The 26,717-nt window shown below is 41.4% G+C and overlaps 1 protein-coding gene across 5 annotated transcripts in view; it reads left to right on the top strand.

The window, feature by feature from the left end:
- CNTNAP5 (contactin associated protein family member 5) overlaps positions 1 to 26,717 on the top strand; it is a 272,841-nt gene that overhangs the window by 130,026 nt on the left and 116,098 nt on the right. For 3 of the 5 annotated variants that reach the window (XM_069020986.1, XM_069020988.1, XM_069020987.1), the window contains 5 exons: positions 1,794 to 1,978; positions 5,555 to 5,698; positions 16,615 to 16,879; positions 19,232 to 19,381; positions 20,466 to 20,637. In XM_069020986.1, the coding sequence (XP_068877087.1) occupies positions 1,794 to 1,978; positions 5,555 to 5,698; positions 16,615 to 16,879; positions 19,232 to 19,381; positions 20,466 to 20,637 (916 nt within the window). Of the gene's footprint in view, positions 1 to 1,793; positions 1,979 to 5,339; positions 5,395 to 5,554; positions 5,699 to 16,614; positions 16,880 to 19,231; positions 19,382 to 20,465; positions 20,638 to 26,717 lie in introns of those variants that run through there. The other 2 variants (XM_069020990.1, XM_069020989.1) reach the window with 2 other exon arrangements.

The following is a 26,717-nucleotide window of genomic DNA, read 5'->3' as shown; positions in this document are numbered from 1 at the left end:
GTAACTGAGCCAAGAAGAAACATTGGCTCCTCTAACTAGTGCTGAGCAAGGCAGAACTGCTCAAGTTCTGATTCTTCACGTACCTTCTTTTTTTTTGCATATGTGTGGGGGATTTTTGTATTATTTTTAAGAACAGCATTCTCAGGAAGTGGTCTTTGGACTGCGGAAAAGGTTTATTTTTGGTTTGTGCCTAATTTTTTTCCATTCACTCAGTGATTCAGAGCTGAGCTGAGAATATAGAATTTCAGTGATAACATTCTGGTCAAAACATTGTGCACACTGCTATACATTTCCTTCTTGAAAACTGTGACTATTCCTTCTTGAATATCCGTAAGGCCATCACTGTACGATCACGTTGGGTCAGAGCATCAGAGGAAAGGCTGGCTTAATTTCTTTCTGTAGAAGGATGCTTGTTTTTTTCCCTGATGGCTACACTGAAGCACTTTGATAAGGATAGGAATTCCTGCAGTAGGAGTGATCATACTCCTTCTCCCAGCCTTATTTCAAAATCTTCACTGCCTTTATCTGTGGGTGTCCCATGGTGCTGGCCTCAGCAGTCTCTGCTGACTCATGTTTCTCATACTGAGGGGTTTGAGTTGGGCATTTTCCCCCTAGTGCTTAATTATGTTTGTTTTAAAAATCAGTAACTATTTTCCACAGCTGTTGGGCTTCATTTTTACATAAGCTCATTAATTGTTTAGTCTCCAAGTTGTGCTTTCTTTCTTTCCTTCTTCAAAGATTGGAAATGATAATACATCATTTTTCTGATTTGGCATTTGCATGTTACTTAGACCAAAAAACTTCAACCCGAAGCTCTGAATGGGGGGATCTACCCCACTAAATTGTCCTCTTACAAATGTTTCATGTTCGGATAAGAATATTGTACAGTTACTTATATTATGTAACTTCTTCCAGAGGAGATACTGTTGTGAATGTGTATTCTGAGATGAGTTGGTTTTTTTCTACAGCTGTAGCCCCAAGTGTACAAAATTTTAGCCATTTCAGGTCCTCTTTGTGCATCCGTATGTCATGGGCAAGGGTTTTGATGTCTTCTCTTGAATCTGCTTGTACCTTGCCTGGCAGTTTTGAAGCATGTGTTCTCTCCATTCTGTGGGAATGTAAAAAAGGATACACACTCCCTTTCAGTGAGAGGCTCTGAAGTGTTCAGACGTGTAGCCAGCTGGAAAACAGAAGAGTGCTTGAAATTACCGGGTTAGGGCCTAAATATTTCTGTGATTTGTGATCTGTACTTTTGGAGATCTAGGCCACGTTTAGGAATTTTTATGAGCTGAACAGAACCCTTTTTTGCTTCACTGACTTGTGCTTTTTTTTTTCCTGTGAAAATGGACAGATAGAATTTTCTTGTTAAAATGCAGAATGCACAGAGCTGACAGTGAAGTGTCAGGAGTGGTCTGTTAATGTGACTAGACAGAAGATTTTGCTGCTACCTGAAGGAAGCTCTTAAGCCACCAGGACCAAAAAGGCCTGGTGGAACCAAGGGTAAAGACAAAGTAGTAATGCTCTGCCTGCTGCAATGTGTGGGTGCAGCATCAGTAACACCTCCTGGTTCATCAAAAGGGTTTCACAGGGGAAAAATATGGGAGTGGGGCCTATACACACATATGTGTGAATGGGAGACCCAAGGAATCTAAGGCAGTCTTTGAAAAGCATCTGTTTCCAAGAGCTCTTGCTTGCATCCTAGAGCTCTGCTCTGTGCTTCCCTCAAGTCCCCATGCTCCAGTTAAGAGTCTGGAGGTAACTCTGGTGTCTTCTGCCTGTCTGTGCCACTCCAGGAGACTCCAACCTGCACTTCAGTAACAGCCACACATCTGTCACCTTGGGCAGCCTCTTGGATGACCAGCACTGGCACTCAGTTCTCATAGAACGCTTCAACAAGCAAGTGAACTTCACGGTGGACAAGCATACCCAGCACTTCCGAACAAAGGGGGATTCGGATCACTTGGATATTGATTATGAGGTGTGTGAAGCCCTTTAGGTTGTAACCTGGGAGTTGAGGTATGAATTGCTATAAAAGGAATTGATGGAAAGCAACCACCCTATGAGCTGTTTCTTTCCAGCAAAGATCTTTACTCAATATCTCCTCTCCAGAGAGCTCCTCTCATACTTTACCAGCATAAACATGTCAGTGTAACTCCATATATGCCAGCATCAGAAGGTGGCCAGTCTCTGTGGAAATATGCATTGCATTATGCTTGCACTTCAAAGTATGGCAGACTTTGAATAAATGAAAAGTCATAACCTGGGTTCTGGTCAACTGTTCAGGGAGCAGCTGTGTCATCATCTCCAATATGATTTTAATGGCATGATTGTGCACCGTCCCTGCACTGAATTGAGCATGACTGGGGGGATTCCAGCTCTGAGCTGTCCCTCTACCCAGCCACCACTTGCTCTAATTACAGCTCTCCACAGATGAGCAGTTGAAAATCATTGTCTTCCCACTAGGAATGGAAGACCTCCAGAATGCAAGGAAGTTGTACCAAGGTGGGGGTTGGTCTCTTCTCCCAGGTAGCAAATGACAGGATAAGAGGAAATGGCCTCAAGTTGTGGCAGAGGAGGTTTAGATTGCATACTAGGAAAATCTTTGTTACTGAAAGGGTGCTCCCACATAGAAATAGGCTGCCTAGGGAAGTGGTGGAATCATCATCCCTGAAAGAATCCAAAGGTATAAGGAAGTGACACTTGGGGATATGAACACATGGTGCTGGGTTGGACTCGATCTTCAGAGCTTTTTCAGTCTTAGTATTTTTGTGATTCTATGACTCTCACGACCACCAGTTCTGACCCAGGCCCCTTCATATCTGGGGATGTTGCAGAGCATCCTGATCTAGGGAGCCAGAGCAGCTTAGCAAGGAAGGACTGAGCAGAGAAAATATCCTGCCTGCCCATAAACCCCAAGGCTGGTGTGCTTGCCTGTGATGAGGCCAGGGTGTGGCAGAGTGCAGTTTATATCACTCCAGCAGTTCAGTGCTTATGGATGATAGTTGTTAAAAGAACACCTTAAAAACCCCTATCTATTACCATATTTGTATGCAAGGCAGTTCCTTATCTGTTCCCCCATCAACGCACACCTGCGTGCAAATCACCCGTGTTCATTTTTAGCCCCTTGTGTTTGTCTGCCAAGCCTTTCTTGCCCACAAGGCTCAGGGTCATGCTTGCACAGAGCCATCACCCTGTCTGGATGTGTTGAGCTGGCACGGTTCACTGCTTCAGAGACCACAATTTTACCCTTTGCACTTGGAATTCATTTCTCTGGAAAGGATCATTCTCCAACACACTCAAGGGAAAAAAGCAGATGGCTCAGCAGTGGCAGGTGCCTGCTCTCTTCTCCTCTCCTCTTCCAGATGGAATTCCTTTCTTTGCATTTCACAAAGCAGGGTGGAGAGAGTGGTACCTGTCCCCTGGCATTGCTGTACCAAATCATGAGCACATTTAGTAGGGACAGCACTTGGAGGAGTGGGATTGTGCAACAGCTTTAGACTGAACTATCAGGGGCCAAAACTGTAACTGCTTTTAAGATGGAGTTGAGAAAAGCCAAATACTTGAGTCATCAGCTTTTCTAATTTCAAAATAATAACATTTATTGCTTCCTGCTTGGTGCTGATCAAGGGAAACTCAGGCTCCAATTTAATTTGCAGAACATTTTTCCAGATGTTCCAAAATAGGGAACATGGTAGAAAAGATCTTCAGGTGTTATTAATCAGCATCACCACAAACCTCTGTGGCACTCCGACCTCGTCCCTTGAGCTCAGTCTTTCACAGTGTGTTTTTTCTCCGTTTGCACTGTGACAATCTTTCAGTCAAACACTGCAGCAGTGCAGTCTACTGAAAGTTTATCTCAGCACACTTTAGGGATTAAAGGCCTTACTGAGGGTAATAAAATCATTGCTTTTGTAATTAAAATTATTACCAATCAGAAAGCAAACTGTTTTCTTAATAATGCATTGGTGTAATTGATATTGATTTTTCTTCTGGTTTTGAAACCCCAGTACAGAGTCCGTAAGCAGGAGACTTGAAGAATAGAACATGAAAGAAGGAAAGTCTGGTATTTTAGAAAGAACTAATGATTCTCACTGAAAAAAAAAATTGCTACCAGATAAGCCCTCATGCCAGTAACAAACCTGCAAGTGACGTAAAGGAGCAGTCTGTTCACTCTTTATTTCTCTGAAGTGATCAATTAAAACAACTGAGGTGCAAGTTCATTAAGAACCTGTTTTCAAATGTATTTTCAAGGTTACCCAGGGAGGCTTCATTTGCGTACATATCCCAGCTTGTTAGGTGGAGGGGGAGGAACAATAACCCCCAAATTGCTCTTTATTTTTGTAATAATGAACTGAGGTAAGGCTTTGGGAGCTGTGACAGGGGAATAAGGCTGACCAGGTTCCAGCAGCCATCAGTGTGCAAGCAGTGCCACACAGCAGTGCATGCTCGTGCTGCAGTGGATGCAGCAGGATTGCAGCACAGCTCCTGATCAAACGTGGTGGCTGCAGGATCCCCACCTGCATTATATTACTCATGGTACTGCTGGCACTGATGGGAAATAGGAGTAAACCTTCAGTGGTACCACCAGTAAGGCGTTGCCAGAAAGGTCAGTAAAGTTACTTACAAATGAGCTGTGACATTTGGAAAATGAAGGTAGGATTATCAGAATTTTTTGGGGTTGTGGGGTTTGTTTTTCTTTTTTTTTTCTTTTTTTTTTTTTCTCTTTCTTTTCTTCAGAATCTAAACAATTGTGCTGTATTTTGGAAGCTTATTTTGTTATGCTCTTTGTCCTCCTGGAGCTTTCAGCCCTCCAGTTGAGTGAGGAGCTGTAACCTGCACAGTGTTAATGTCTGCCAGTACTTAGACAGCAGCACAGCAGAAGTTTCGTGCCCATGTGTAGCCTGCAGAACTTCTCCCTTACAAAACCCAGTCCCAAATGCCACATGCGACTGTTGTAAAGACCAAAGCACAGTGAAATTGCAAGGTGCAAATGGGGTATTTTAGGTATGTGATACTACCCTCCCCTGGCTGAAACCAGAACTGCTCAGACAAGTGCCTGGTGGAAAGGAGTGACCACAGTTCCCAGGCAAACCCAGAGCTCTGGGAGCAGGGAGAGTTGATTCCCCCATTGCTCGGAGGTTCCTGAGCACTGCGGGCTGCAGCCAGGGGTCACCCTCTGGGCCAGTGGGGCTGTGGGTTGGACACAGTGGGAGTGTTTCCTTGTGTATTGGTGCTCCTGGGAGGGGAGCTGGTGGCACCAAGGCACTTCAGAGCTGCTCCCAAAGCAGCAAGCTGTCTGTGCCAGATGTGTTTCTCCAGAAGCAGGAATGCAGTGGGGACTGTAGTTTACCCTGAGAGGTGGCCAGGCCCTGCCTCATGCTCCCAGTGCCATTGGTGAGAATTGGCTCTTAAATAATATCCCAAGTAGATATATGGAGTGAGTCTCTGTTCTCTTGCTTTTGGGATGATAATATAATATAATGTAATATAATATCTACATATACATACATATATATAATGTTATAAATAATGCTATTCTTATTCTTTCCAAAAGCTCAGTTTCGGAGGGATTCCTGTCCCAGGGAAGCCAGGAACCTTTCAGAGGAAGAATTTCCATGGATGCATTGAGAACCTTTATTACAACGGAGTCAATATAATTGACCTGGCCAAAAGACGCAAACCTCAGATCTATACTGTGGTAAGAGGCAGTACCATGTGCTTTCCTTCTTTACTTCCGTGCTGCTGGTGCTCTCTTGGTGCTGCTGGCTGCTCTGAATGAGCAGAGCTCAGATTTGGATAGCTGTGGGCATAATTAGCTTGTTAAAATGATATTGCTGAGGCTAACACCAGCCAGCACTGGCTCATGTGGTGAGAGTTATTGAAAGGCACATGTGGAAACCAAGGCATTTCTCTGACTTTACTGGTGTATTAGAATTTGCTTGGAGAAACTTGCTAATTATTTTTTTCAAGATTAAAATGTGTCTATTTAATGGTGATAGAAGTCATAGAGATTTTTTTTCCTGGTTAACTCAGATAAAATTTTATTTTCTGAACCATTCTCTGTCACTGTTGGGAAGTACAGCACTAACAAAATTCTACTTTGATACTTCAGTTCATATTACAGACGAGAAAAAATACTCTTTTTATTACTGGAAATAGTTTCCTTTGTGCTGCTCCTTATATTCAGTATATTGGCAGTTCTGAGAACCACTGACCTTGTACTACTGTCTCTAAATGTGGAATGGTAGATGTAAAGCAAGAGGAACTACAGTCTTATCCATCTTGATAACATAAACCACAAATATAACTTAACATCTAATAATGTCCAAAATTACAGCTATATTTAAATATTTCACAAAAACAGCAAGCATTTTATTTTGCAAAAAGAGTGAACTACAGTCCCATGAAGCTTTGACAAATTGTACATAATCAGCTCTCTTTTCAGCTTGTGCCTCACTCCTGCATTGTGCTTTGATAAATGCCTTTTGGCTAACATTGTGTCTTTGGAGAACATGGAGATGAAACTGCTTCTGGCTCCCATTCCCTCTTCTAGTTTGTAGCAATGTTTACGAACACACTGAACCCAAAACAAAGCCAGCCAGGAGACCAAGGAGGTTCTTTCTGCACTCTCCCTGCCTACGGCGAGGCTGAATACACAGGGAGCTGGAAAATGGAAAGGTGATGGGTGAGAAGTTCCTCACTGTGTTGCTGGCAGTCAAGACTGCCTCCAGGATACTCCCCTGGGACGGAGAAACTTTGCTTTAATAATCTTGAGTTTGATTGTTCTGACTGAGGACTCAAAGGTGCAAGTCTTAAGAACCGTGTTAAATTGCTCTTCCCCTCAGCTTACTTTCTAAGGGCAGAGCAAAGTGCCCTGGCCTGCTTCTTAGGTCATTAAACAGCTGGTTGTTTTGCTGGCTGGATAACGGGAAGGCCTTTCCAAAGGGGAAGAGCAAAACTTTGCACCACATTCAATTTGCAGCTTTTTCTCAGAAGAGCATTGTCTGGGTCTAAGTGGCCCCAAGCAATGAAACTTGTTATCACTACACTTGGTTCAGACAATGCTAGATGAAAGGTCTAAGAATCCAGCTCCCTTTCTCAATTTAAGGTAGTGGGGATGGATGGATGGATGTGCCTCCATCCTTCAGTCTCTTTCACATAAGTGATGATTTAAGCACCATAGTTCCCAAAGGCAGGCTGCTGTACTGCATTTTTCAAGGTTTATGAGCTGCTCTGTGCTGTGTCTATGACACTTGGGTATGCAAAGTGTTGCCACACTCATAGTGCCTCATAATCTTAGATGAGCACCCTTCTATAGGATATGGGCCCTGTAAATCTGTTCTCCAACACTCTGCATCCCAGCTATTTCTCTCCTCTAGCAACTCTCAGGTACTTCTAGGTCACGCAGGCTGATCCCCTTTCCCTTTTCTGCTCTTCCACACTCCTTAGCAATTAACTTCCTCAAATTAAAATAACCTGTTCTTGTTAAACGTAGTCTTTTGCCTGCCAGAATTATTCTCCACTAAATGCTTTTACTCAAAGTGCGTTGAGGTTTTCAAGCAACAAGCTCTATCCTCAGGGAGCTGCAAGCTTCTCTGCTTCATGTCTTTGTGGTCACTAAGGTTGTCTGGAGTGGAAATGCAATGAAAGGATCAGCAGAGAAGAATAAATGTAGCAGGGTCTTGGAACTACTCCTTCCAAAAATGTGTTGTATACTTACGTTGTTTCCCCACAAGCTGGAGGTCACCTGAGATGGTTCTGCATTGTTAGTCCCCAAAATACCTTTGTCTCCTAGCAAGAGATAATTGCTGACAAACTGGTTGGTTTGGGTTTAGAAAGCCGTTAATGCTTAGCGACATCAGTTTTTGTCTCCAGAGGCAGGCAGACTTCAACACACGCTCTCTGCTTCACTGTGTGCCTTTGTGAACATTGCCACAGTCAGTGAGCCAAACTTGGGGATTTTGGTACCCATCCACTTTGGGGTTTTTTTCACTTTTGACATCTTTCACGCAAGCAGGAGAATGATACACCAGCTTTGGAGGTATAGATTTCCTATTATGATGTAGTTCCTCACCCGTATAAATAATGGTCCCAAATCAGCTGCATTTAAAGTCAGAGGAAAAAACTGCAGGTTGTCAATAACAGAGTGCTGTAGCATGTATTGTACTCTTGGGTGGTGGCTGTGATTATCATTCTGCCTGTTCTTTTCTGTAACTCATTTGCAGTTTTCAGACTTGCAATAAATCCCCTTGAGAAGGCATCTCAAGATAACAAGGCAGCCTGTCTCTTTGAACTGGAACTTGCCTTCAGAATTCCGTTTTTGTATTGCCTGATACTTAACCTCCCTACACAGCCCTGTCTGTTTGGACAGGCTATTTTTCTTCTCTCTGGAGTTTCTTCTGTCCCTGATGGCATGTTGTGGGCTTTGGGAGTTTTTTGGATTTTTTGGATTTTGTTTCTTTGTTTCTTGATTTTTTTTTTGATTGGTGTGTGGGGTTTTTTGTCTTATTTTCTTTGTTTGGGGTTTTTTGTTTTGTTTTGTTTTGTTTTCCCTCCCCTCGATCATTGAATGTGGAGCAATGATAGCAGATCTTTTATGTGCTTTCCAAGCCATTACTGCTTTTAATTGCCAGAGGTTATGAGAAGTCAAATTTCTGTAATTAACTGCTGTCATGGTCCTAGGGCTGGACCCTTGGGAAACCTCAGAAAATGATTCAAAGTAATAATCTAAAGGTTTGCCCTGTTTACTAGGTGTCTGCTCAGCATGAGGGAAGTGCAGACTGCTCACTATGAGGAATTGCAAAGCAGTTACACTTCTTGGGCAGTTAAGTAGGGGCAGGAAAATATGCAAACAAGAGCCACATTTACAAGAAGCAGAAGGGGAATTGTTCTTCACAGAAGGAAAAAGGAAATTTGAGAGGAAATTTGACCTGTTGATATATCTGGTATGGAGAAGTCTTCACTGAGGGATCTTGTGCTTGTTTAAAGTGTGTGTAGATGCAGGAGGAGATTGGGCAAGTTTTAGGAAGATAAATCCACTGAGAATTGTTAAATACTTCTGGTTGAGGGAGTAAATAAGAGAAAAAATAGCTACAGCATCCTGAAAATATAGGATCCTTTCCACCAGTGGTTACTTAATGCTGGATTCTAGTTGCGCCTTTAGAAACTGCTCAAATGTAACCTGTGGCCAGGATCTTAAGTTGTTTTTGTGCTTCACTGATTTGCGATGCCAAAATAGGAAGTTGTCTAGCTGATGAAAAGAAATTAAGAGGCCATGGAAAGATGCTGTGTATGGCCTTCTCAATGTTCCACCCTACTTACTGAAATTGAGAAAAAAACGTTCTCCCTTTCTCTTCCATTACCTCTGGCTAATAGAAATTGGGGTTGCATTTTTTATTTAGCAGAGCAAACCCTGCGCTGACTCAAGAGGAGTTCAGGGTACTCTAAGGCAGAAGTTGTCAGCTCTCAGATATGCCTGAATTTCTACACTGGCCTGCCATGTTGAATGTGAGAGTGACAGCTCAGCACAGCAAGGGATGTGGTGACATGTAAATGTATCACTGTAGTGCCTTGGGGAAATAACCAATTGCCAGCATCAAAGAGCAAGGAAAGATACCTAGTGACAGGAGAATGTAAACTAATAATTCATTCCCTTTATAGAGAATCCAAACATGCTATTTTATTAAGCTGATTTGAGATACCTTTATCTTGAGAAGAATTTACTTGTCTGTGAATGTCTCGTTCTACCAAAGTGCTCTGGCAAGTGTTGATCTATCTGTGAATATCAGGCTGGTGGTTTCTGCAGGCCCCTCCTAGGGTTTAGAGAATCATGAGTTAGATTCTTTTTCTTATTTTTTGGGCTCCAGTCAGACTATAGGAATCATATATAAAAATTGTGGAAGTTTTTAGTGACATTTTTCACAACTTCCTGTGAACCAAGTTGAATTTCTAAAAAAAATAAGTTTTATTCAATTATTTAATGAAAGTGTTGAGTCAGACAATTAAAGAGAGAACTGAATTTGCCATTTTTTAGGTAAGGCAGGTGAACTCAGATTCCAGAAATATTTGATTCCTTTAAAAATAGGTTTATATATTTTCTTCTATCTTTCTGTTCTCTCTGGGTCTTCAGAGGAGTCTCCTTGGCATTCTACCTGCAGTGTAGAATAGCAAGGAAGTCTATATAAATAGCATTCATTCTAAGGGTCTGTTTTATTGTTGCTGAAGGGTATAACAGGATTATTTTGAAAGAAATTAGGTGTGTCACCTCACTCGAGGTCTTGAAATAAAGTCTATTTAAATGGCATCTTTTCCATTGATTTCAGTTGGCTTTGTCCACAATTCTAAAGAGTTTCAGTGTGCAAATATATAAACCAGCACATAGCTGCATTAATAAACTCTCCTTGATATAAAAGCTTCTTTGTGTTAGGATTTTGATAGTTGTGATGACAGCAAGTGAAGCAAGTCTTTTGGGGAGGGAGACAATATTTTTAATAAGAATGGATGATGTGCAGAAAAAAATGACATTTCTGAGCAAATGAGGCCTTTTTGGGAGTCATCAGCCTTCAGCAAATTACAGGTTAGAAACAATTGTTCAGGGTTTCATTTATCACATTACCTGGATAGTCAAATTGAATAAATAGGGCAGTTAGTGCCTGCTGAGCAGAGGAGGATGTTTCAAGGTGGGAGGTGATAAGGCTGTTAGTCCCTGTAGAAGAGGAAGAGAGATGGCTAATTATTGTCAGAGGAGTTAGCAGGGGATAAGGAAAATGGAGGAAATGTAATTTTCTGCAAAGCCAAGGGTTCAATGTATTTTTTAAGGTCTTATTCCAGTTGGTAAGGCCTTAGGAACTCTGTGGCACTTGGTATAACAGAAAGGGGCAAGCTGAGCCCATCACAGTCAAGAGCCTGGATTGTGTGCAGTTCACACCAACCATTTGGGCTGGTGCTGTGCTATGATACACAGATAATTGGAATTTATAAGAGGAAAAAGCTATTAACGGAAAGTAATACATAAAAAAAAGAAAAAAGCTGATAGGAATTTCTTTCTATACACTTTTCTATTTTAAGGTAGATGTGATTCTGTTTTCACAATAATAATGAGGAAAAAAATCTCCTTGCTGCTGTGTTTTGTTCCAGGCAATAAAAACTAATAAGCTGTAGATCACTTTACCTTGAAGTGGAACAAAAATTGGGCTTGGACTGTAATAATTTTCCAGTTTGATCTAATACATCTATCTTATTCACTTCTAGCAAGGTGAATTTGAAAGGTTGGCTTCATTCCTACTTGTTGCTTAAAGTGGATATTCCCCCCTCACCAGGAGACTGTGCGTGGGTGAGATCTTGGGAGGAGACATAGCCAGGCCAGCTGACCCAAAGTGACCAAAGGGATATTCCACACCCAATGAGTCTGCTCAGCAATAAAAGCCAAGAGAAAAAGGAAGGGGCGAGGCATTTATTGTCATAGAGCAACTTCTACACATGCTGAAACCCTGCTTCCTAGGAAGTAGCTGGGCATCCCCTGCTCATAGAAAGTAAAGATTAAGTCTTTTGTTTTCCTTGGCTTCTGTGTGCAGACTTTGCTTTTGCTTTATTAAACTGCCTTTCTCTTGACACAAGAGGATTTTCTTCCTTCATTTTCTCCCTCACCTCATGAGGAGGGGAGTGATACAGGGGCTTGGTGGGCACCTGGCATCCAAAGTCCACCACAGAGAGAAAATATTAAGTGGTCACTGTTTTGTGTGTGTGTGTGTTGGTTTCCTCCTGTGGTCTTTTTTCCCCCCTTTTCCTGTCTCTCTGAGAAAAATGATGTAGGATGTTTCCAAAGTATTTCTATATTTGCTCCCATTTTTGTCAACTCTTAACTACTGTGCCATGTAATAAAACAATAATGTACAGTTACTATGGGCATAAAAATGGTCAAATCCTTTGTTCTGCTTCTGACCAATGACACATTCAGCTTAGGAGTCTGAGATAAAGAACATTCGGAAAGGTGCAGCCAAGCATCTAATCCCTGATTCTCTCATGGTCACAATGTTTCCGTTTTTTCAAAGCCTTCTCTATTTTGTTAAATGTTACTTTTTCCCCATTTGGAGCATTATCTTAATGTAAGCAATTTAAATCAATGTGATAATTAACATTTTATTGGAATTCATGATACCCGCAGTAAGTGGAGATAGGAGAGTTGTCTGTCATGAGATTGATTATCACAGGGTTATATTAGTTTCAATGTAATTTGGATCAGGAAAGCTTTCAGATTTCCATATTGAAATTTTGCTCAGAGAAACAGAAACCCATCTCAGTATAGGAACTCTCTTAAAGTTGGTCCCCTGCTCTAGGGATGGACTGTTTGCTCACTCAGTGGACTTGTCCTAACTCAAGGAACACCATGCACCTTGGTGCTCCCATATCCTGTTTGAAGACACTTTGCAGCAGTATTTCAGAAGGCTGGAGCTGGTGTCTCACTTTGATTTGCTTTTCATTTAGTGCTCAGCATGGTCTTGAGAAGTATTTGAAATATATGTGGGTCTCTTGACATTTGTTCTGCTTGAAAGAGTTAATTTAAAAACAGGGCTTGAAAGAACCTCCCTCACTCTCAAAATCCAGTTTCTCAGAGTTGAATGCCAGTTTTTCATCTTATCCTTTTAAAACTGCATCAGAGGTCACCTTTTTCTTCTGTTACTCTCCTTGCAAATTTGTCTGGAAACTCAGTCCCTTCACAGCTAGAAGTAGTCCTCTAATTCCAAGCTGGAGATATTCTTGCCAGTTTACCACATTTGTATCTCAGCCAGGCCTGGGATCTTAGTCCCTTTACCTGTCATATGAAATCATCCTTTCTAATCCTCTGCAGAAAGCAAGATATCCATTTTATTGGACAGTATCCATAGAGTGATTAATGAGGAAAGTTTAAGTGCCCATTTGATGCTCTAACCTGCAGGTAGAATGAGAGCTCAGAAATACTCATTTATTGTTCTTTCTTTTCAAGCTGTGATCTTGGCCTGGATCCTCTGGTAGGCTAAGTGCTGAGGGTTTCAGTGCAGCTGTCAGTTTAAATAATTTCCCAAGTGCATATTATTTTTGATTAGTATTCTCTGAGAGCAAGGAGGATGTATAAGGAACTTGTTACCAATTGCCCTGGCTGTGGTGTTGTCTTCTCTCTTCAGTGAACAATACATAATACTATATCAAAAAAGGCCAGAAAAGACTGAAATGGTTCATTAAAGTTATACAGGTTTTATTGAAGTCCCACAGAAGTCACTGGAAAGTCTCCAGTCAGTTTTGGATGATGTTTATGGCTCAGAGGATCTTCTATGTAATCCACTTTTATCCTCATCACTTAGCAACTGTGTTCTTCCATTCTCTTTTAATAGGAGAAGCTCTGATTCTTCTTTAAAATGCTGTAACATGCTGCTGCTTGTTCATTCAACATCTCACTTGAACAAGAACCACCTCTAAAGCTGTACCATGCCTGCAGAAATCTGGGCTGCTTCCACTCTTTTCTTAAGACAACTGTCATGGAAGCCAGTAAAAAAATTGCAAGTATTTCCATTGCATTTCTAGGTTCAGAAGTTTTCCCTTGTAAGAACAATAAGAACTATTTTGTAAAGGTTTCACTGCTTGTTAGAGGAGTCGTTAATCAGTCTGGAGATGGACTCAATGGAATTTTCAAATGCCACGTGATAGCTAGACTTTCCAGCAGCTGGGTAGAGCTGAGCATCTCCTTTATTTTCTCTAGGGATTAGACTGTTCTTATCCCATTTCCTAGCCAATGAGCTTTTACTTTTCAGTTAAATTGGGTTCAATTATAAAATCAAGTGTCTGCCAGAAATCTGGCATATACCCTGGAGAGTTCCAGAACTGCTGCCAATTAAAGCAAAATGCTCATGATCAGATGAAGGTTTAGAGGGAGCTGTTTACTTTTCTGCCTTAGACCTGCTGGAATAATTTGTTTGAGAATAACATTCAGGGCAAAATTAACAGTTTTTGTATAGGGAACCTATACCACTTCAGTGGACAAATGTTTTTCAAAGTAACAGCTGTGTATTACTTTTTCAGATTTTCATGTTACTGTCTCTAGGAAGGTAGACAGGTCGGTCAGTGTAAGGATGTCAGCAACTGTTGTTGGTGTGCATTAACTACTTCATCTGGCTTTGCTCTGAGATGCTGCTTTAAGATGTTTCCCTCCTAAATTAGTCAGTTGAATTGATGTCAGTTCTTGTGGCATCAGTTGCTTTATTCAACTTTTTTTTTCTTTTTTTAATTTTCTTTTTTTTTTCTTTTTTTACAAATCCTGTCTAGTTTTTAGCTCTGACTGCAATTACTTATGGTCCTTACATCATGGAAGTCTCAATTTTTGAAGAAGAGTAACAGAAATACCTTGTGAAATTAATCCCCCCCAAAAGGCAGACACACCTCATCTGTCCCCCATATTCACTTTTAATCCCATTTACAAAGAATATTGCAGCATCACTGTTGTGCATCTCCAGCTGCCTGTTCTCATGGCAGGTGGAATAACACCTGCTCTGCTTCAGTTAAGTCAATGGAGAGGCTAAAGCTGAGGTCAGACTTCAGAGCTTGAAGTCTCACCAGGTTAAGCAAGGGAAGAGATGTGCAGGTCCTGTCCGTATGTCCCAGCATTGGCCCTGTAGTCAGCACTCTTTGCTGATCATCTCTCAGTACAGGACTTCTGTGCCATGAATTGCTAGCTGGAGTGAATGACTGGAGTGTTGCTGAGTTTGTCAAGGTGCCACAGCAATCCATGGATTTAGGAGTAGTTGCACGAGTTCAGAATCTCATGTCAACTGCAGACAGAAGTTTTACCTTACCTTTGGGCCCATGCCTGTGCATCAGAGATGCTTTGCTATGGTGCTGCTGCAAACAGCTGAAAGGGTATTTAGCTACACAGGGTCTTTAGTGGCTTGTTTTAAGGTCTTCTGAAAGTGTGTTGTGTACTGCAAAATGTTTTTTTGTCTTAGCATTTATCTTCTTCTGCACCATTAATTCAGTCTAGGCATAGGTTGTTCTGCTGCTAGGTAAAATCTGGAGAGAGTTTTGAGACAAAAATTATATCAGAACTCTTTATTGTGAGGATGAGGAAAAGGTTTCACAGAGAAGTTGTGGCTACTCATCCCTGGAAGTGTTTAAGCGTGGTTGGATGGGGCTTTGAGCAACCTGGTCTAGTGGAAGATGTCCCTGCCCATGGCAGGGGGATGGGAATGAGATGAGCTTTACCGTCCCTTCAAACCCAAACTATTCTATGATTAATAAATGTCTTACAACTTTATGTGGAGTGTGTGAATCACTGTAAAGCTCTACAATTCCAAAGAAAAATAGTCATTGTGATTTTAAACTTTAAAAAGCTCTAGAGAAGGTTAACTGTATTTATTTATAATGCTGCAGTTGGCTGTCTTAATTTTCTGCAATTTGGCATCAATTTGATTAAAAATTGAGGTAGAAATGTAGTGCTAACAATAGCAAAAAAATTTGTGGCATCTCTTCATGCAGGCAAATCCCAGTGGGTAGTAGAAACGGCTTGAAGGCTGAGACCAAATTTCCATCCTACTTCCCACCTGAATAATGATCAATGGAGTTCAGATAAGCTTTGGATTATATCTCAAAATGCATTCTAATATTATATAGCCAAGGATTCCTTTTGCCAAATCTTTGCCTTTTGCAAAGCTTCTGCATTCTGAACCTAACGGGTACTATGCAAATAGCTCCATATAGACAAATATCTATCGAGGATTTTGTCATCCAGTGATACCTTTGTCTATTTCTGGCGCATCATTTTCCATTTAAAAAATAAAGACTGGAAAGACATTTGAAAGTGGTAGGGAACAGTTCCATCATCTGTCTGAGATTGCAGAGAGGAACTCCCCAAGCACTGTGCAACTTCCCGCACATCCATCAAGTGCTGTTCGTTATAATTATCCAGGTAGAGTGGGGTATGGGCTCTGATGAGAAGTGTTATCATGGAGAAAGCCTTATACACCAATGTTTTTATCAGATTACAGTTGGTTTGTTACAAAGCAGCCGAGTTCAAAGCAGCTGGCTGCAACAATCTCCTGGAGTGGCTTTGAAAGACGTGGCTCCTTAAGTGCATCCTGGCTTTATATATTGTTAAGGTTTTATACCATGGCCTGATTGACCTGGTGGGGTAATCTACAGTGCCTGAGCAAACTGGTGGAGTCATTTCTTCCACCAACTACAGTGATACATGCTGGTGCAGATTCTGCTGACTGCTTTGAGTAAATGTGCTGCTCTTCTGGGCAAATTGTACCATTGATTTCAGGGCTGGGTGGCTGAGATAATCAACTAAGGCGTGGTGTTGATAAGGACATTTGGTTACATTTAGATCCTTCTAAGGACTAAGCTTTTGATTTTTGATCCTCAGCATTTGGGATAAAAGCAAAATGTTGAAGTTAGATACGTTTTCCTGGCATGGACAGATACATTTCCTATTGATTTCCGAAGATATGTGTCTGAATAACAATACCTATTTCAGCCTTAAGGGCCATTAGAAGTCCAGTGAGCTTATTTAACTAAAGAGATGTTTTGGGATGACTGAAAAAAAGTCATGCTGATTATGTTTGATTTTTCTTTTTTTTTTTTTTCCAGGGGAATGTGACCTTTTCTTGCTCAGAACCACAAATTGTTCCTATCACCTTTGTGAGCACCACTCGAAGCTACTTGCTACTCCCTGGCACGGCTCAAATCGATGGTTTGTCAGTGAGCTTCCAGTTCCGAACATGGAATAAAGACAGCTTGCTTCTGTTCACTGAGCTGTCTGAAAACTCAGGACATCTCTTGGTTTACCTCCATGGTGGCAGATTGACACTACTTATTCAAAAGGAGATTGAGAACCCAGTGGAAATCACTGAAGGTGTTTATTTTTTTTTTTTTTTTACTTGTCTCCTTCTGAAACACAAAGGTTCAGCTCCATGGGATGAAAGGATCAAACAATAAGGAAACACCCAATCTTCCTTTCTCTTTTAAATTTTCTCTTGCTTTGCAGTGGTAAAGCTGCTTTGTGCAGCTTGATCTAAGCTTGGAAAATTGACATCCTGAGATCTCCAGACTCAATCTCACTGACAGTTAGCTGAGCCTCTATGTTCTTAAGCAGTCACACTCAATTTTCTCCAGTCAGGTCACATGAAGACCTTCCTGTTCCCATCTTCAGACTGCTGAAATCAGCTGGAAGCCAGCTCAGCCACAGCATCTTTCTCCAGCATAAATTAAGGCAGCTTCGAGCTGATTTTCTTTCTCTGACTGTAGCTTTGGACTCTTCCTTTATGCTACACTCAGAAGAGAGGCTGACCATGAGCTTCCTCTCCTTACACTCCCTCTTGGGCTTCCTTAGCCACTTTGGAAATTGCTTTGTGCAGTGCAGCTGGTGGGATGCAAGAGGGTGAAATAGGGCTGCCTCTCTGATTTAAAATTAGGGGGAATAATAATAATAATAATAAATTTTCTAAAAGAGCAGATGTAAAACATGTAATATTAAATTACATGTAAAAACATGTAATATTAAAATATACCCTGTACAGATTAAAGAGGGCAGATGTAGCTATTAAAAGAAGCAGAGATAAAAAACTGACAGAGTTGTCAAAGCAGAGCTGTTCTGTATGCATTTCATTCCCCTTTATGATAGAAAATGAGGCAGCCCTGCATCTATCCTTATTCATGTAGATTGCTACAGCCATAGCTTGCTGCTACTGAACACTGAAAACTGAGATTCCAGCCTTTATTGCAATCCTAATTAAGTTGTTGACAAAGCTGAGACAATGCCAATGTTTGGTTGGGTGTGTTTGTTTTTATGTCGTTCTGAAATCATGAACCTGGGCCCAGCCTTTGGTGCTATCCAAAACATGCTAAACTGCCTGCTTGTACATGGAAAATATGCAGAAAGTGCTTGTGCCATGTTCTGCAGATGTCGGGTACCCACAATAAACTCATGCTTGCTCAAGAATGGACCTATTTTTCCCCCAAATGGGACCTATTTTCTTTTGTCATTGTGTCAAACTTCAGCAGCATATTCCACTTCAGTGTGCACTTGTTCTAGTTGAAAAATCATCCATTTTTTGCTGGAAAACCAGCCTATAATTCTGTGGTAACTGTGCATGTGCTAGCAGCTATTACTGAGTAAATAGTCTCATTCTCAAATTCATGATGAAATGTCTTTACACATACCTAACACCCACTTCTTTCTTTATTTTGTTTTGAACTGTTCTCACACCTCTTTGTGTTCCTAAGTGCTTGTTTGTTTTCTCTGAAAGTGACTTTAACAAAAATACTCTGTTCAGGAGGGGAGTAAATACTAGTTGTCTGTGCCTGATCTCACTGACTTCAGCCTGATGGTAACATATTTGGAACTGCAATTAGGTTACTTTTGATCTGCACCTCCATGTGTGGGCTCAGAAGCTTGCCCACTGATTTTCATGGCTGTCAGAATAGAGGCTGTGGAGTTTCTTTGTAGCTCTGTGGTGGTATTTCAAGAACCACACGATGCAACACTGATTTTTGGAATAAGGAAACAGACATGTAATTTCCCACTTTGCAGGAGTGTCTAGAAGAGAAGGAGACTGTCCAGTGAATCCCTCATTAACCTTTAAAGGTGCCTGGTCAGAGCAGCAGTCCCAGTTCTCAGAACATCCACGTGGAAATCCAACTTCTGTACATCCATTAATAGTACTGTGTGCTGTGTTGGTGCTGGAGGGTTTTAAAACACACAAATCCTGCTGATACCTACTGGAGTCAGTCAGGTTTCAGATTGGAGCCTGAGAACAAGCTACGAATGTCTCACTGAATCCAATCCTCTGCAACCTCATGCACGTGTTTAGTAGCAGAACCTCAGTAGAGATCTCTGCACGCTTCTGGACCCGTAAGCATTTACCAACAGACTGAAAACAGACATAGACACCCCCAAAAAGGTAACAATGTGCTACCAGAAAGGTGAAGGATTGGGCTAGCTTGATGACTGACTGCAGTAGTACCAGGTTAGATTAAAATGTGAGATGACCTATTTAAATACTCTCAAAAGCTTCCCTTTTCCTGGGCCCTTTCTTCTATGCCAGTTTGTTTCCAGAGGTAATGAGTTCTTTCAAGCTACAGTTCTCTCTTTTTATAGATCAACTGCATATTTTTGGTCACAAGTAGGAAGCAAAAGGAAGTTTGAAGAATGCTGTTGTCTCCTGCATCTTTTTTTTTTTTTCACTCTGTACATGTTTTTTGCCAGGCACCAATCTCCACGATGGGCTTTGGCATTCTGTGAACATCAATGCCAGAAGGCATCGCATTACCCTGACGCTGGATAACAATGCTGCCACTGCCAGCCATGCAACCACTGTCTCAAGGATCTACTCTGGGAACAGCTACTATTTTGGAGGTAGGTTGTTTCAGAGAGGTTTTTGTGATGCAGGTCCTCAGCTGCTCACCACTGAGTTCTCTCCAGGTGCACTGTTTGCAGCTAAGAGCAAAAGGAAGGATTGATTTTTGAACTGCAGTGCATTCAGCATTATGGGCAGGTTGAAGAGTGTTGGTCAAGCCTGACAGAGAGAGAGCAAGCACAACTTCAAACACAGCTGTAAAAGTGGACTAGTGGTAGTGGTAGCCAATGGGTGCCTACATCTATCTGAAAATATTTGCAAAATCTGCACAGCTGTATTAACCATGAGTGGTTTTGGTTTTTCCTAGTTAAAAGGCCTTAGAAGTATTAATATTGTCAATATTGCTGTAGACAACAGTGTTCTGATCAGGCTCAGTGACTTTTTGGAGCTTAGGTGACATACAGCTCAAATCTACAAAGGTATTTATATACAATTCTCTTGTGGAAATGAAGGTAGATTTAGCTCAATTTTGAAAATGGAAAAACCAGTCTTGAAAAATGCTATCTTCTGCTTTTTGGAATGCAGACATTAATTTAGATAGAGGGACTGTCATTAACTATTTCTTAATCTAATATATTTCTGTGTAGTGCTTGCTATAGTAGAGTTCTGATCTTGGTGAACCCTATGGATGCAGCACTAAGTGAGGATGTACAGGAGGCTCTGGATCTCAGAGCTGTCTAAATACAGGGGAAGCTCAGATACAAGCAGCTTTCTTGCTGCCCACAAGATTTCATCTGCACGTTGCTTCAGCAGCAGAATTTAACCCATAATGATTTTACATTTTGTACAACTTATTTAACATGGTTTAGTTGCTATCAACTGTTGAGTTTGAAGAAGATGAAAAAAAATCACATTTTGATTTTGCTCAGCACGTGTGAAAACCTCATACTCTGATACAGTGGCTGGTTTCTCTCTTTTTTTTTTTTCCCCCCTAACTGGAGGATTTATAACACAGGAGGTTGTATAGCAGAAGGAGTAAAAACATTTGGAATAATAAGCCTCTGAGTTCTTGCATCAGGAAATCCCAGCAGAAATAGTTGAACATTCCAATATTCTTCTCTGCCTCTTCTCTTTTTCCCACAGGGTGCCCTGACAATTTCACCGATTCCCAGTGTTTAAATCCCATTACTGCTTTTCAAGGCTGTATGAGGCTCATCTTTATTGATAACCAGCCCAAGGACCTCATTTTAGTTCAGCAAGGCTCACTGGGGAATTTTAGTGATTTACACATTGATCTGTGTGGCATCAAAGACAGGTAATTATTATTTCCTCTTTCTTGTATTTGTTCTGTTTTTCATCCTAGTGGTTTATAAATACAGGTTGCATTAAGTGAAAATTCTGATCTGCCAACATTACAGATATTAGGCATAATAGAGCTACTAATAGAAAATACTGCAACAAAGATAGGAGAACTGGAGGGGAAATGGTTTCAATTACGAGGCTCTCTTCACATTGACTTGTAGGAAATAGAGTATGCAAATTCAATCAAACTATAGATTGGTGAAAGGATTAAATTTTATGCATAAACAACATTTGATTGCTTTGAAGTTCTAGAGGAAATGAAAGAGAAGGAAAAATTAGTTGATTCATCAGAACATGTCATACCCTTAATATATAAGCTGGTTCTGCTTAAGTAAATCATCTACAATTTTTCTTGCTAGCCATTACAATACATTCATGATGAAGATATGGTACATCTCATGTACAATACTGCCCATTCAGTGGGACAATATAATGATGGAATGTCTGCATCTGCCAGAGAAATATTTCAGTTTAAATAGTGATCTGAATCCCTCCTAAGATAAAACCTGACAGGTACCCCAGATACTCTAATAAAGAGCAGAAAGGAAATAAGAAACCAATTTTTTTTTAAAGTATTTTGCAATTCTCTTCTACTTCTTATGGATTTTTAGTGTCTAAATATTTCTGAATCATTTATGCAAATGTGTACTTTGAAGTTATGTGGAATAGGAGGTTCTGGGATTTTTTTTTTGTTTTGTTTTTAATCTACCTAAGTTCTGAAAAATGGAAATGGAACTGCTGGAAATTTCATGTGCTTCAGATAGTTAAGGGAGTAATAAGGATATTTTGGAAATGCATTAGGATCTTAAGCATCTAATGTATTTTTTTCAGAGATGTTACTTAGATGAGGTTGAAGGCTGGTTTCCATTATTCCTTCCTGTAGGAGGGATCAGCCTCCTGGAGCTGCAGTCTTTTGATAAGTGAGCAAAATCTCTGTGATGCAAGACCTTTGTGCTCATCTTTGTATGTTCATTTTTGTTAATTTATATGGAGAAATTACTGACTTTGCTGATCAAATCTCTTTCCACATTTAATGAGTGAATTCAGGGGAATGTGAATTTCATACTTGACGTGCCTGAAATGGTAGATGGAATTCTACCATTCCGAGGCAGAATGGAAAAAGATGCAGCTGATTTTACAAAAGGAAGCAAAATGTCATCTTTCCTAAGAATGGAGAGAATTTTGCTGTTTTCTTGAAAAAACAGATTCTTTAAGATCGAGTGGACCATTTAAAAGCATTTTGTGATTGTATGTTGAAGCAAAAGAGAACTCTTCTGTTATGATGCAGAACTGTGGGACATCTCCAGTGCCTTCACTATCACCAAGTCCAGGCTATGTGAAACTCAGTGGTTCTACTGCAAATATCTTCCTTATCTTTGGTGTCCCGAGGATGACGAGTGTTAGTCTGTGATCGTACCATAAAATTATTTAGGGCAAGGATCCAAACATAGTAAGAATGGGGTTGTTTCATGTAACACCACCTTTCTTCTTAAATATATCACACAGACAAACAAAGGTTAGATGTGACCTAATGAAGGATTTGGGTGACAGAGGCTGGACAAGCCAGAGTGTGCCCAGGCAGCCAAGAAATTCAATGGCATCCTGTCCCTGTGCTCTTCAACATTTTCATAAATGATTTGGACATAGGACTGGAAGGGATACCGAGGAAGTTCACACTGGATACAAAACTGGGAGGAGCTGTTCAGTCCCTCAGAGGCAGGGAGGCCCTGCAGAGAGGCCTTGGTAAGTGAGGGGGCTGGGCAGACACCAACTATATGAAGTCCAACAAGGGGAAGTGTCAGATTCTGCGCCTGGGATTGGGCAACCCTGGATGTATGGACAGACTGGGGAATGAGAGGCTGGAGACCACTGCCACAGAGAGGGACCTGGGGGTCCTGGTCAATAGCAAGTTGAACGTAAGCCAGCAGTGCCCTGGCAGCCAGGAGGGCCAAGTGTGTCCTGGGGAGCATCAGGCACAGCATCGCCAGCCGGGCAAGGGAGGGATTGTCCTGCTCTGCACTGGGGCGGCCTCACCTCCAGTGCTGGGGGCAGCTTTGGGTGCTGCAATGTAGGAAAGACATTAAACTGTTAGAGAACATCCAAAGGAGGGCAATGAAGATGTTGAAGGGCTTTGAGGGGAAGCTGTGTAAGGAGTGGCTGAGGTCACTTGGTCTGTTCAGTCTGGAGGAGACTGAGGGGAGACCTCACTGCAGTTACAACTTCCTCCTGAGGGAAAGAGGAGGGGCAGGCACTGATCTCTGTGGTGACCACTGACAGGACCCAAGGGAATGGCCTGAAGTTCTGTCAGGGGAGGTTTATGTTGGATATTAGAAAAAGGTTCTTCACCCAGAGGATGGTTGGGCACTGGAACAGCTCCCCATGGAAGAGGTCACAGCACCAGCCTGACAGAGCTCAAGTGTTTGGACAATGCTCTCATGCACGTGGTGTGACTCTTGGGGATGTCCTGTGCAGGGTCAGGAGTTGGACTGTGGATCCCTTCCAACTCAGCATATTCCGTGTTTCTGTAATTCTAAGATTTATTGCTGTGTGCGCTGTAAAGCACACGTTTCTGTAATTTTAACGCATGTGGGAATTGTGTAGCTTAATTAACATGTAAATGGGACATTTGTCTTAGTTATCTAAGCTAAAATTCTCTTTTGAGGAATATGTCTCTCTTTAGAAGCAGTTTATTTGTTACAGGCTTGTAGGCCAAGCTCATTCAGGCTTGGGCTCTGAAAGCAGTGGTTAGACAGCTCACTGCAACTTGTGCCTGCTCTTAAAAAGAGAATTAACGACTTTGTTTTGGAAGATGATAAACTGTTGGAATGACTATTGATGCCAGCAGTACGTTTTGGAGAGCAAATCCAGTTGTGCAAGCATATAATGCGCACACCCACCCACATAGCCTGGGATTCTCTGTATAAAGTGATGAGCCTCTGTTGATTTAAATGGAGCTGTCTGAAGGACTGAGCCTTAATGTGTCACCATCACTCATCTCTAGTATTTGAACAATATGTGTGCTCAAATGAACTTGCCATGAATGCCTCCTGTTCCCTGTATTTATTATTTCCATTCTTCAGTAATTATTTCTTAGGAAATACATGAGATTGGTGGCTAAGGAGACAGTGCTTTTGGGGAGCAAATGAACATGACCCTCTTGCTGAGCCTTCTTTGAGCACGCAGCTTTTGTTGGAGGCTCCTGCAGCTTTAGTGATCCTGTGAAAAAGGCCACCCTGTAGCTGTTCTGGTCCTGGTTGAATGGGAAGTTCAGGATGTGTCTGTGAGAGCTGAATTCAGCAGGTAGGACATAAAGACATGGTAGGGTCTTGAGCTGAGCAGAGCTATGGGATGTCCAGATGATGGAAGAAGGCTCATTAGCACCATCTCCTCTTAAGACACTGCTTGTTTGTAGCCCTCAGTGCAGTGCCAGCAGTGCTGATGTCCCTGCTGTTGCATATCAAGTCATGTCTGAATTGCAGTCCTCTTGTATGGTACCTGCATGTTTTCCTTAGGTGACACATCCTGTATAAGGAGACATCCCCAATCTATTCATGTCAGAGCAGTGTCTGCTCTGCAAGCTCTGCAAAGTATTCCCTTCTTTGTCTCCTTCAAGACAAAGCTGCTCTTGCAAAATGTTCCCAGTGCTTTTTGGAACAGGAAAATTGAATCTGGAAGGAAGCAATTTTTCTGGTACCAATTTGTGTGTAGAAGTCTTGGCATTATCCCCACTGCCTGCCTTCTGCTAATCCAGCTAATTATTTTCCTTTTGTTCTAGTATGTATGTTTACTATGATTAACCAAATACAGAGTGCTCAGACTTTTCTGAGGATGTTGCAACCTGTGGTGCTTGCACTGATCCTGTTATGAAGTGTTAGAGGTCCTGCCTGCAGGCCATTTATTCCCCTTCCAGTGAGAGGTAGAGAAAAATTGAGACAATATTGTGCTAAGCCATAGAGGTCTGCTCCATCTTTAAAAGGAAATAGATGTCATTTTATCTCTCTTTTTTGTTGTCTTTCCAGGATTTATACTCTATTAGGAGTGCACATCAGGACTTGTTTGCTTTACACTGAATTAATAAGTCAGAAAACACAGTCTCTTACACCATGCTGGCATTTCCTCTCCATGACATGGTACAAAGCAGAAAGTAACAAAGCAGAGATGCCTGGAAGTAAAGGTGCAATAAAGTCCTTGAATTCAGAGACATTTTGTTGGGGACAAAAGGAGATATCTTTAAACAATCTTTTGCAGCAGGACATGCCCTGCGTTGACCATCTCTGACCAAAAGCCATCTGATATGGGCCTAGACAAAAACAATAGAGACTCTCTTTGAATTTATTTTCAGTTCAGTGTGATAAAGATTAAGTTCATGACTACAGGGACTATGCAGTCCTCACTCCTTGTGTTTTGTAAGTGTTTTTTGGGAAAGGAAGCATTGTCTGGGCATGACATATTAAACCTAAAAGCTTCCAGGAGAAAATCTGAACATTAAGGAAGTCTAATGAGAATGGAATAATGCTTTTTGTCTTCAGTCCTTAATCTACAGGGAGGAGGATGTCAGTGTCAAGGGATGGGGAAGTGGCAAGCAGCATAAAAAATTCATTTGCTTATAGATGCAGTAAGTCAGAAGGGATTCACTCCATTCTCTTGATGCCCACTAAGCCTCTAGCTGTAGGTGTATGGCCAGGCTCCCTGTCCTCCACCTGCAAGTAGCATGTTAGGGGCTTTACAAACACAAGATGGACTTTCCCAAGGACTTCTGCTTTAGAGAAGATAAAACCCAAAACAGCAACATACAACAGAATTTCTTTTTCCTAATGGTGTTCAGTATTTTATGGTATTTGCAAAGAATTCTTGACTCTGTCGAACAGCCTCCTGGACATGGGTTAGGGAGGCAGTTACAGAGACTTGCTGTTTTCTTCATGTGGTGTTTTATCCTGTTAGCTTAGAAGGAGAACATGCTTGAAGCCATTCCCATGATCTAGGCAGGACCCCTGAGCCTGAGCACTGATACCAAAATACTAGGCTCTCAGTATCTATAGCCTTCATTTTGAAATTTGGTGTTACTCACAGCTGGACAAATTATGAAACACAAATCAGCCAGTGAACAAAGCAGGTGGGTGAATGTGCCCAAGTGAGGAGTAGCAGGGGGATGAACAAACACTGTAAACACTAACCAGGGTTGCCACTTTGTGTTTAGATTTGCTAGCAGTCATGCTTCTAAATTTCTGTTCTCTATAAAAATATACAGAGCCCAAACTGTTCTTCAGAGGCTTGCTCTAAATAAAAAAAAGCCAAAAAAGACAAACAAAAAAAACCCCAACAACAACAACAACAACAAAAAAAAACCAAACAAAAAAACCCCACAAAACAGGGCTGGAAAACATCCCTTGCAAAGAAAGATTGCCTAAATTCTTTAACCAGAAGAGATTGCTAAGGGGAGGCAGCATAATGGTTTTAGGTGCTCAAAGGCTGCTGCAGCACTGAAGGGAATAATCATCATTTCTGCCCAGGATGTGTAGGAGAGCTGCCGTGGCACAGACTGCCTGAGGAGACTGTCAAGTCTCTGTCACTGGAAGGCTTCAGGAAAAGTTAGATGAGTCTGTGAGAAATAATAAACATGGGTGTGGGTAATCCTGCCTTGGGGTATGAGCATGGACTGAGTGATCTTCCACGTTCCCTCCAGCTCTGTTGCTTTTTCCTGCAGCTGGAACAGCTGTCCCTTGTTCTTGCTTTGGGGGCTCTCAAATGTCAACAGCAAAAACAGTGCTTAAATAAATAAATAAATAAATAAAAACGAAACAAAACAAAACCCCAAAAAAACCCACCAAAACCATGGGAGAAATGTTTCAGGAATTCAGCTCACGAAGTCTCAGACCTGTGAGAAAGCTCATTTTAGTAGATGTATCTCTCAGGCAATCTCAGGCAGTGCTGCAGCTGTGAGTAGGGACTGTGCAACCCAAAGTTATGTTGGTTTTTTTTTTAATCACCTCATATCTATAGATAGATATAGATATATATGAAATGGGAGAAAAG

Source organism: Aphelocoma coerulescens, chromosome 7, assembly GCF_041296385.1.
Source record: "Aphelocoma coerulescens isolate FSJ_1873_10779 chromosome 7, UR_Acoe_1.0, whole genome shotgun sequence".
In the NCBI taxonomy this organism is placed as follows: Eukaryota; Metazoa; Chordata; class Aves; order Passeriformes; family Corvidae; genus Aphelocoma; species Aphelocoma coerulescens.
This window is presented reverse-complemented; position numbering and strand designations above follow the sequence as displayed.